The sequence below is a fragment of the Colias philodice genome, chromosome 11, assembly GCF_061535455.1.
Source record: "Colias philodice isolate Cphi_HAF_F1 chromosome 11, ilColPhil1 Martin Lab GWU primary, whole genome shotgun sequence".
Lineage (NCBI taxonomy): Eukaryota > Metazoa > Arthropoda > Insecta > Lepidoptera > Pieridae > Colias > Colias philodice.
In genome coordinates this window covers 6,626,177-6,638,085 of record NC_143096.1, presented here as the reverse complement: position 1 = coordinate 6,638,085, position 11,909 = coordinate 6,626,177, and the positions used below count along the sequence as shown (strand labels likewise).

At 32.7% G+C, this 11,909-nt stretch overlaps 2 protein-coding genes across 2 annotated transcripts; both read left to right on the top strand.

Annotated features, from left to right (window-relative positions):
- Positions 1–5,876: 5,876 nt before the first annotated feature.
- On the top strand, positions 5,877–6,990 carry LOC149484672 (endocuticle structural glycoprotein SgAbd-5-like). The gene is made up of 3 exons (XM_089700383.1): positions 5,877–5,970; positions 6,054–6,190; positions 6,713–6,990. Exons 1-3 carry the CDS (start codon positions 5,962–5,964, stop codon positions 6,936–6,938), a joined length of 372 nt encoding a protein of 123 aa, XP_089556509.1. The 5' UTR covers positions 5,877–5,961; the 3' UTR covers positions 6,939–6,990.
- Positions 6,991–10,448: 3,458 nt separating this feature from the next.
- On the top strand, positions 10,449–11,909 carry LOC149484671 (uncharacterized). Its single transcript, XM_089700382.1, has 3 exons — positions 10,449–10,583; positions 10,829–11,081; positions 11,327–11,909. The coding sequence occupies exons 1-3, from the start codon at positions 10,492–10,494 to the stop codon at positions 11,393–11,395; spliced, it is 414 nt and encodes a 137-aa protein (XP_089556508.1). The 5' UTR covers positions 10,449–10,491; the 3' UTR covers positions 11,396–11,909.

The window sequence follows — 11,909 nt, the reverse complement described above, 5'->3', positions numbered from 1 at the left end:
TTGATTCGTTCATTATCAGTATCGGTCAATTAAGGAAAGCTGGCATGTTCACAGTACTCACACTTATGCAATTTCACTTACAGTATGTTCAAAAATAAATGCGACTCTAGTTTCATTTTAGACTTGAATTGTAAAATGGGTGCGTTGTAGATAAATATATGCAAATATAATTACATACTTATGAAAGCTCTCATAATTTACCTGTAAAATTATAATTTAAAAGTAAATCAATTGATGAAGTTAATTATTTATTCTAATAATAATCAATTGGATAAAAGTATTAATAATCATTCAATTATCAAATAATAATTAAATTTCAGGTCATAAAAACAATACAAATAACACGTGCACACTAACTTACTCCCAACACACGGATGGTTGTTTTGATAATGATTTAAATAACGGGCGTTTTTTTAATAGTGTGATAACTCTGATTATTAATTAGTAATTTGATTTTTGAAAAAAAAAATGCCGATTTTAGTCAAAATTTATATTTTTCTAACAAGATCCTTATCATCCAAATTTCCACCTTAGTGAGAAAAATTGACATTTCTAATGAAAATGAACAAAAAATTAAATGATTTTATTAAATACTGTAAAATAGTCTATAATTCTTCCATTTACTGTATCACAAAATTCTTCATAGATTTTTAGATATTCGTACTACACCAATTACATCACCCTGTATTTATAAACAATTGCAAAATATGACACATACATAGGCCGGGAGATACTGACACAAAATTTCGGGTCATTTGTAACAGAATGGCGGTTCTACAGAGGTCTTATTACGCAATGACTAAAAGAAAAATGATGGTCAGAACTCAGAACGCTGGTACCGATTTTCCGCGGTATGGCGACCATTTGGAATCGTCCGAAAAGTATGGCATGGCGATTTTAGTAAATGGCTGCACGACGATGGTTACCTGTGCAAAAGTGAGCCCGGTACAAATGGTTGAATTGTTTTTTTTTAAATCAACGCATTCACGTCGGTATGGCGGACTGTAAGTCACATCGTAAAAGTATGGCATGACACTACCGCCTACATCTTTTTTAAGGGCTATCGGTAAATTCTAAAATTTTTGTGTTACAAATCGTTGGACTTTCGCTATTTATCCGACGAGTGTGACTAACGCCCACGCGACTAGTCCGCCGGTACCAGCGTTCTGACCATCATTTTTCTTTTTGTCATTGCGTACTAAGACTCCTCTAGACCGCCATCCTGTTACAAATGACCCGAAATTTTGTGTCAGTATCTCCCGGCCTAACATGTGCAATGTGTAAATGTGTTGACGTTCCAGCTCTTCTTAATATACCTATATACAATGACAGTTTACCTAGCTTATTATTCAACTGGATTATTACCAAAGAAGTTTAGTGTTTTAATAAGTGATCTATGACAGTGAACAAAAACCAGTTTGGGCAATAATTTTCTTATTGCTTATTTTTGAAGGTCGCATATTTTTATTTAAATATATTGCATATAAATGGTTCTGTCATAAACAATAAACATATTCTATAACATAATAATATAATAAAACAGTAACCAGATCAAACCATTTTACCTACTTTTTGGCAATGTAATGTGAATATTCTGTAGACCCCAAAACAATTAAGTATTTTTTTCTGGTGTTTGCGGGTGTTTGAATGTGCATCAATCGTGTTAAAATCCTTGGGAAGACTTTGGCAAAATGTTATTCGGCGTAAGACCATCATATCATGAAGTTCAGATGAATTTTATTTGAGAAAAATTGAGGTGATTACACGTATCTAGTCTCTTTATTTCAGGGCTATCCATACATGCAAGCGTGATATTTAAAATCAATGAGCGAATGTGTTATTCAATGAGGTGTCATTGGATAGGTATTTATTTATTTATGTTTCAATGAAATAGAGGTTTTTCTGTGGGTTTTTCATATTGCCTCTTCTTCAATGTTTTGTAAACCACTCACAGCAAGCGGAAAGCTAGTAAGTATACAATAATGAATAAGTTATATGATACCCCATATTAGTACCCCATAATTTAAGTTCAGGCGAAGATTTGTAAACCTTTTCGCTCTGCATATAATATATTAACATTTCACAATCTGCACACTATTTTTTAGGGTTCCGAACCTCAAAAAAAGAACGGTACCGTTATAGGATCACCTTGTTGTTCATCTGTCTGACCAAGGGGCCCTTGAAGCTGTGAAAAAATCAACCTCAATGCCAATGCAAACAAATGATACAGCCGCTTATGCTGCAAATTGCGACATTCGCAAGGTAATCAAAACCTACAGGGAATGAATATCTTCTAGCGGAGATTAAGGAAAAATTGCAAATAGCATAAATTTAAAGTTACAACATAATAAAAAATTGGTTTGTTCCGAACCCTCTTTGTGCGAGCCCGACTTACACTTGACCGGTTTTTTTTTTATTCCGTACGATTTGATTTTAATGATTTAAATAAATTGAATGTTTACGTGAGATTTACGTAGTTCCGAATTTGATTTCACTATCGAGAAGCTAAACCTGAGACACAGAAAGAGAACACAGCCAATGTTGTTACAAAAGCACTTTTCGAATATGTGGATATCGGTGACATCTCTAAATACCTAAACGCGTGTCACAGAATTGGACTTACAATTAATAATAAATTCAGACCTCTTCTCATAAAGTTCAAGGTTCTTAAGGACAGGATTTTTTTTACCTATAATGAAATCATTTTCATAACCAGCCAAGCACGGCGCTCTAAAATTTCTTATGAATTGAAACTCGAGTCAATCCCGGGTCCTGCACCTGATACTTCTGTAACATGTACTGCCCATATTATCCATTATGTTTTTGTATTATTTTTATATAATTTGAAAGAAGGAAACTTTTAGTAATAACTTATTTTCCGCGCGCGGCTTTGCCTGCCTTGTAGAAAACTTAACAAATGATATACCTACTAAAACCTTTCTCAAGAACTAACTCTATCGTTAAAAAAACGACTTCAAAAACGGAAAAGTAAAAAATAAAATACCTACTATTATATATTGTATTATTAATTATTATCATTATCATTAAAGTCGGTAAAGTATGTAAATTGTAAAGTCTAACGGACTCTAACATTTCTAGAATCTACCCTAGATAGAGATTTATTTTTATTTTTAAAACAATAAAATTACCTATAGAAACCAAATCCAGATACGTATTCCAATCAAGCGGACTTTTATTTTACGCCAGTTTTTTATCTGAACACGTAACTAACTCATAATAAATTGCCTTAGTAACTTTCAAAACACACCTGCGTTAAGTGCCTCGATTTTCATTTTATGTTTTGGAACTACACACTCCTTTTTTTACTGAACATTCATGTTAATTGAAAATCACGCCGTCAATAAAACCTCCGAAAACCTTAAACCTTTCATGTAATAACGTATTACTTACCTAACGTTACTACCTTTAATTCAGAAGCAATACGGCTGTTTTTGTATATCTGTAAAATTGTTTTGTTCGTTCGATTGAATGCCAGCATCGAATACATTAAAAATTAATCTGAATTGATATCGACCGAAAACTATCAGCAGTAGATACCTATACAAATTTAATGTACTTTCTTTGTTAGTGTTAATTTGCAAAGTATAAAACCTCGTTTATACTAACATAACCTAAGAATACATATTATATATATACAAAACACTGTACACCAAACAACTAAATCATAATAATATAATATCACTGTGTAAATACGTTGGACTAAACGTAATGCAATAAAATTTAACTACACTGGTTTTAACGTTACTCAGTAAAAACATTTGCAAAACGTACATTCAAATTAGAGTAGGCACTATCTACTGACCGTTTTGCGAATGATTACAATGGACCATAGCTTTTGAGCGATAGAGAGGTATTGACATGCGGTTAAATGAAAAGATCCCTTTAATCGAAATAATAAAAAATTACTTCTTTCTCTTTCTGAACATACTCGTAATTGAACGCCTCAAGCACCTCATTCAATAATATGGTTCTATATTGTGTTATTGCTTATATTGATTGAGTTATTACGTATACTGTATAGTAATAGAGGTACCTATGCGCTGGTTTCAAAATACAATTGACATAATCCTGCACAGTTTTACATAGCAATTTTGGTGAAGATTAAATTTGCTCATACAAGCCTTTTTCAATAACTTTTTTTTCGCAATGTCGCACACCACAGTCATGAGACAGCGTTCCACTTTAATTGTATTCGATACTATATGTATGAATATCCAATTCACGAAGTTACTGTATTAAACACACACTATTATACTATAGTAAATGCTCTTGAAATTCTAAAAGCAATTGGGCAAGATCGAGGATCTAAAGTTTTCGTTCAAAACCTGCAAAAAGTCATCTGGCAAAACTTACTAAGTCCACGGGAACGTTGTTATACGGGGTCACATATTCACTTGGAATTTAAAGACTTCATTTAAAAAAAATGTTTAAGTATGTGTACCTACGGAAGTCGGAACCCTTAAGCTGGGTATCGACTTCGCGCTCCTGGCGCGCGCGCCATGAATGACCGCGCCGAGAGTGCGTTCCGCGGAGCGCGTTCCAAATAATTGAAGTATATAAACTAAGCGCGCCTGGCGCGCGTGGCAACTATTCCAGTGTTTGACCGTTCATCATGGAAGCTAGTCGTGTACGAGCAGCAGCAGCATTTTTTTCTTTAACTCCGGCACAGGGACTCCCATTTCACTACTGATTTCTCTCCAACCAATAAATCGCTTAGAGAAGATCTCTAAGCGATTTATTATGATACGAAGAAATTTTACTGTTCCACGAAACTTCTTTCGTACCATATAGCTGAATTAATTTACGGCAACTTTGGTTATCCATAATAATTATTACTCGGAGCGCAACAAACACAAAAAATACGACAAACCTGTCTCCATTGGCGCGCGCGCCACGTTTGATGCGCGGTAAAAAACCGACACCCGACGGAACGGACCGCTCCGCGTTCGACCGCTCCAACGAACATTTTGGCGCGCGTTCCAAACTGGTATCCATTTCACGCGGCTGGAGCGCGCGCCAATGTTCGACCTCTTGGAGCGCGAAGTCGATACTCACCTTTAGTGTCGCGAGTCCGACTCGCAGTTAATTGATTGTTTTCTTGATGATGATAAATGATAGTGATATTTTTTAATTCTAGTGGTGGTTGGAATTTTGGTGCCAATTCGAGTCAATCAAACAAAATCATTAAAAAAATATTACGACCTATGCATACCTAAAAAAAATTTTTTTTCTGATATTATGATGCTTTGTTGTTTACTCCAGAATTATAGCTCAAAACGCATAATATTATAGTGCCACTTATCATTAAAACTAACAGTAAAAGAACTGGAAGGTTACCGGCACAGGCATGAGATATGGCAGATAAAATTAAAACAACCCAAATTTTATAATTATAATATTAATTAATAAGTAGGAGGATACAAATTTAACTTCATATTATGTACATATAATGTTTTACTATTTACTTAATGTATCTCTCATTGAAATCAAATATAACCTTTTACCTTTTTGTCGTTGCTTAGATTTAATAATTATTTATATTCTTCCGTGTAAATAATATAAACAGACGCAATTAATTATGTTCATACATGAATATTAAAACAATGTATGTAGCTATGTCGTAATTGCAAAGGTTCCCTGTTCAATTACAGCCAATCAAGCAAATCCATACTCATCTTTACTAAAACTTAAACTATGTAAATTAAACGTATTGCAAAATATTCCCATCATACGTGTCCTCAAACTATCCACGGTTTACCTTCGCCGTGTAGGAGCGGTCACCTATACAAAACATTTTAACGAGTCAAATGTACGCCTAATAATAATATGTATGTTGTAATACAATATACAGAAAAGTATATAATAAGCGTTAAGCTTAATCGAGTAAACACATTGCAAGTGAAGACGATACGGTCACAAAGCTGCTAAGCGAATCTAATCATGAAATTTGTCAGTATTACGGCTTTGTACATAGTGTGATTGTGAATGTGAAAAGTGTTTGTGAATTAATTGTGATTTTTGTGGGATTTCAGTTGGTGGTACTTGGTTTCTTGGCTATAGTTTCGGCTGCTCCGGCACCGCAACGTCAGCCAGGAGCCCCGAATCCACAAGAAGTTCAAATTCTTCGACTTGAAACTGAAAACGACGGCCTTGGCTCGTACAGATATGCGTATGTTTTAGATTCATTACAATTTATATCGATTGAGCGTTTATATATATATTTTTATAAATGAATCTCTATTTCTCTTGGCCACGAAATCGCGCGAGAAAATCTAGACCGATTTCCATAGATCTTATGTTGTCGCATTTGTTACTGTAAGGCGAAGTATCTTAACTATGAAAAAATTAAATAAATAAACAAAATTGATGGGTCATTTAAACTTCTGTCGGGTTGCCTAGTTTACTTCGAATATTCTACTGCTTGACGATTGACGTACATCGTGCCTTTTCTATTATTCTTTTTGATTTTCTAAAGGAAAAAGACTGTTTGGTGTAGGTATGTAAATTATTTGATCAACATTTTGTTGAAAGACTCGGAAACATTTATATATTTATCAAATCAAAAGGTTTATAACAACGAGCCACTTACCAATACATAAAAAAAATTAAACTTGCTGCTTGAGTCTTGAAAATTAGAAAGACAGGAATTTGTATTCCATAACGTTTTATAATCCCCTAATTTTCGTTTTAGTTTGGAACAAAGCGATGGCACGAAGAAGGAAGAGCAAGGAGAACTGAAGAATGCTGGTAAAGATGACGAGGCGATCTCAGTCAGGGGCTCTTACGCGTGGGTTGGACCGGACGGTGTGACGTACGTTGTAACTTATCTGGCTGATGAGAACGGCTTCCAACCCTCAATAGAACAAGGCCCTGGTGGTGCTGTGCCGTCTGCTGTTATCGCGTCCCTCGTCGGCTGATCAACAAAACACCCAAAACCTAGTCGCCAAATAAATTACCATATTTTGTTTATATCCTTGTTTCATTTTATAATTTTTAATTTATCAAAATCAATCACAAAGTTCAGGTTGTAAGTTTAAATTTCACAACACTTGATAAAAAATATTTTCATGAAAGTGTTGGAATATAGATTCGAATAAAAGATATGTAACATTTATAACACATATAATATATAATAAATGATTAACCATTTTATGATCTGTGATGATTTTGTGGAAAATTATACTTACAATAGGAAGGTTATTTACGAAGGTTCGTCTTAAAAATATATTTAAAAAATCTCATAAAAGAAATATAGGTTCTTTTCAGCACATCAATTAACCCAGACCAGCAAAGGTTGTTCTACTAGTCCATATTAAACATTCAGATAATCACAAGAATAGAAAAATATAGAAAAATTTGATCATGAGGCGGGACGATCGAATTTTTCTATTCTTTATAAATTAATATTAATTATAAAGTATTTGAATGCCATGAAACCAAAAATATAAAATTCAACATTCAGCTGCATTATCCATCCAAAAAACATAAAATGTGAATAAATAATCAAGCTTCAAATTAATTTTGTAGTAGTATAATAAAAAATATATGGGTGGAACAAACATTGGGGATTCAGCATAAATACCACTAAAAAGGGGCTTTGTATTAATAATTTAATTTAATTACTAATCAATTTTGCATACTAGGATTTCTTACGATATTTTAAAGAAGAACTCTTTCGTTGTTCTAAGGTCATTTGAAAAGATTCTGTGCAATGTTCTTATACTGCAGAACCACACTGAATGCGAGTTTTCGTTTTATACACTAAAAGATCACGAAACTAAAAGCTAACTCTATGTTCGTTTGATGATAGTAAAGCTATAACGATTTCATTTAGTTTTGTTAACCCCATAATCATTGATTTTCATATAAAGTTAGTTAAGTACCTACTTTTTGATTTAACCATTCCATAGTTAAAGTAACTAATAATTACTATTAATATAAGGTACTTATTATTAAAGCAACAACACCTTAATCGTCGATTTAAATTTTTAAGGAAAACTCGCCATTAATCAACATTGGTATTAGATGTAACTTAAGTAGGTACATACCTATAAACACAATGCACGATACATACCAAAAAATTAAACAGTTGCACGATTGCACGATAATACAGGCCAATTCTTATAATTTAGTAAGCTACTGAAAATCAGCGCTTTCCATTAAGTGCAGCACATGCTCAGGACTCAGGAGTTACCGCTTTTAACACCACACTGACTAGGAATAAGCATTTTTTTTTCTTTTATTATGGGTGTGATGTTAAATAAACATTTCTCCTTTTTTTTCTTTTTCAAAATTAAGACTTTAACTTTTACTAAACTGTAAGTAGGCACCAACAGTAATATAATATAAGTAAGTAGTATATAGGGAATGCAATCCCGACTCGAGATTGCAAATTCGGGATCTCGCGGGATTAGAAATATCAATCCCGCGGGATCCCGGAATTTTCGGGATCCCGTCTAATTAAAAAAAAAGTTGAATTCAGATGACTGAAAAAGCTAATTAACTGCTTGTTTGTGATAGGAGGCCATCCATAAATTACGTCACGTGAATTTTAGAACTTTTCAACCCCTCCTTGTCACAGGTTGTCACATATTTTACCCCGTCCCCCCTAATGTGACGTCACACATTTTTCAAACTTATACATGTATCTAAAAATAATCAAAAGAAAACAGTTATTTTCATTTTTTTACTTATTTTTACTTATTAAATAATCTTAGATATCGAAAATTTTAAAAATCGTAAATTTTTGTGTCCCACTTGCATTACAACATGACTCTAGGAATTAAATGTTAACAACATTTAATACGTTACATACATTTAATACGGACGTAAGAGATAATCTTATAGCGAGAGTGCGAAATTATTAATAAATACAAATAGGTAGGTAGATTAAAAATTTTCTGTTCAAAGTTTTTTGCTCACGGTCACGTACAAATTTCGATTCGTTTTATTATGTCACGTCACAAAGCTTTTGATCCCCCCCTGCCCCTTGTCACATTATGTCACATAAAGATGATACCCTCCCCCCCTATTAACGTGTAACGTAATTTATGGATGGCTCCTAGTGAGGTTAACTAAAATAACATGTTACTCGAAAGAAAATAAAAACCTTTATTATTTGATTAAATAATAAAGGTTTTTATTTTCTTGGTAAGATTTTACCAACTAAATAATAATCAGGTTGTAAGGAAATTAACGTAGGTAAATTAGGTAATCCAAACAATAAGCTTATTTCAAGGGAATTAGTAAAAATTATGAAAAATTGAAAAGCTTGCGCCCCGAGTGGTTGTGTGTTGCGTCGCTGACCACTGCCGCCCAATCCCGTCAATCTCGAACGGGATCTCGTCATATTATGCGTCGGGATTGATCCCGAAAAATTACACGAGATCTCGCGAGATCGGGATCCCGCGGGATCGGGATTGCATTCCCTAGTAGTATACATAACCACTTTTTGAATAGTTATATGAATAAATGACAATATGAGCAAGGAAATACATCATTAAACGATTTCTTGGTGTAGATAAAAAACCAGTAACTAGGTACTATTGTTGATACCACAATTCCGCAATTATGTTATAAATTACTTAAAAAAACACCTCAAATGGTCAAGTACGACTGAAATCTATGTGGGGTGTTATTTTTTTCTCAATTTTGTACGATTAACAGCATTAGAATTGCAACTTAACTATATATAACTTAACTATATACTTATTATTAAGCTATAACAAAATTTTTAACAACATCTGTAGACAGATGCCATAATATTTTTTTAGATATTTAAATAATTTAAAGAAAAATAAAGTTTGCACATTTTCTTTTATTTTTAAAAGTCTACAACGACTTTTTATTCTTTAACGTAGACACGATACTAAATAAATCATCTTATTTTATATGTAAATTTCTAATAATAGTAATAATAAGTCCAACACATTTCAACATAAAATTTGAACTGAGCCAAAAGTCGGGCACTTTTTATAAAACTAATTAAAAAAGAATATTTCTAAAAATATTAGGATAGGTTGTTATAGACTCAAAAAATTAGCCAGAATCGGAACTATTTTAAGATATCATAGTTTTTGTTTGTAAAAATAATACATAATGGTTTATTTTTCTCAATGCGGAATACCAAAACATAAGGCCAACATATAATTAATTCTTAGAACCGTAGAGTTCCACAGAGATCTACAGTTAAAGCTCACTCACGATTCAAAAAGTATACAGGAAACAACACAATATTATTATTCTCTACCTAAAATAAGAACGCAAAAGTAATCGCACTTGATAAATATTTTGATGGTATTATTAATGTTTTGAATAGGATTAATATAACATGGCAACGATGAAGGTAAGTGTCAAATGAATTGATATGGTTTCTTTGTACTACTAACAAACAATGTATCTTATTTTTAGGTAGTGTTTGGATTAATTGCCATACTTGCTATTGTGACATGCCGTTCGCATTTTCTACCTATGAAATTTAAACTATCCGGAGACGCTCATTTGTCAATTCCAGTCATAAGATACCAAATAGGAAATGTGCCAAACTTTCCCAAACAATTTCTGTAAGTACAATTTTGTATCATACATTGAAGCTTTCTTAAATTAAAGTTTTTTTTGTTGCATTAGACGTTGTCTGCACAAATACCCTTGTAAAACATAATTGCATTTAGATTTTGGTGTAGGTATCTGGTATGTACTACATAATAATATTAATCGTAAATTAAAAATAACCAATAAAATCCGGAAACTGAAAGAAAATAAAGAAGAGGTATTTAACTATAAACAACGTTCAAAATTACTATTACAGTGCTCCATCAATCCTTGGTTTTGGAAGGAAACCATACAAAGAACACTCGGTCGTTCCGGTACAAGAACCATTCCAAACAAAGGGTTCAGAAACAACGAATATAAATAATTATTATCATCACAATACAGCTGGTACTCCTCAGCCGACGGAAAATACCCTCAATGATGACACATCTTCATCAACTGATATTGGAATAGAAACTACCACAGAAACAGATACCACTACAGATACAGATACCACTACAGATAATTGGGTATGTATTTTATTATGAAATCTTTACTAGATTCTTTACATTCACGTGGTTTAGAATTTATCAAAATTTTTATAATTATTAACAATTCTACAACTAAAAAAAATCGAATAAAAAAATTGTAAGTACTATTCGTTCGTTTGTTTATTAAATGCTTTATTGAGTATGTATAATAAAATTAAAACAGATTTTCGGCTTTATATACACATCTTTCAAGTACATTTTCATTTAAATATTTTTTTTTACAGACAACAACGGAAGATGATACTATCTCAAATAGGATTTCATCACAAGTGGTTGCTTCATTGCTGGGTTAAAAAAAAAACAAAAGCAGTTTAATTAAACAATAGATTTTTAAGCGGATTTTCACCGCGATTATTACCTATATTCCCGTTGTTTCAAACGCTTTACAGCGAACGTGATTTAGACTGACGCGTCTATATCCGTTAAAAGGTTTTCAATTTTGATAATTTATTTTTGTTATAATATATCAATAACTAATGCTCGTGCAAGATCAAACGCAAAGTAAACAACAAAAAGTTTATTTTTCCATATTTTTACATGTAACATGACAAATTTGTGTATCAAGGAAAACTCTGAAGAATTCCGCGACGTCTTGAAGGTTGTACATGTAATATGAGTTTAATAATTTCCCATCATCATCGTAATCCTGGTACAATAAACTTGAAGTTTTTTTAGGGTACCGAGTTCTTAGTGCAGCGTCACTGTTTATAATTAAAACTGTCTTGCGTTTCACCTTCAGTACTGGGTTTGATGTATTTTTGAATTCAATTACCGAGGTTTTGCTGTAATTAAACCGTTTCAATGTAA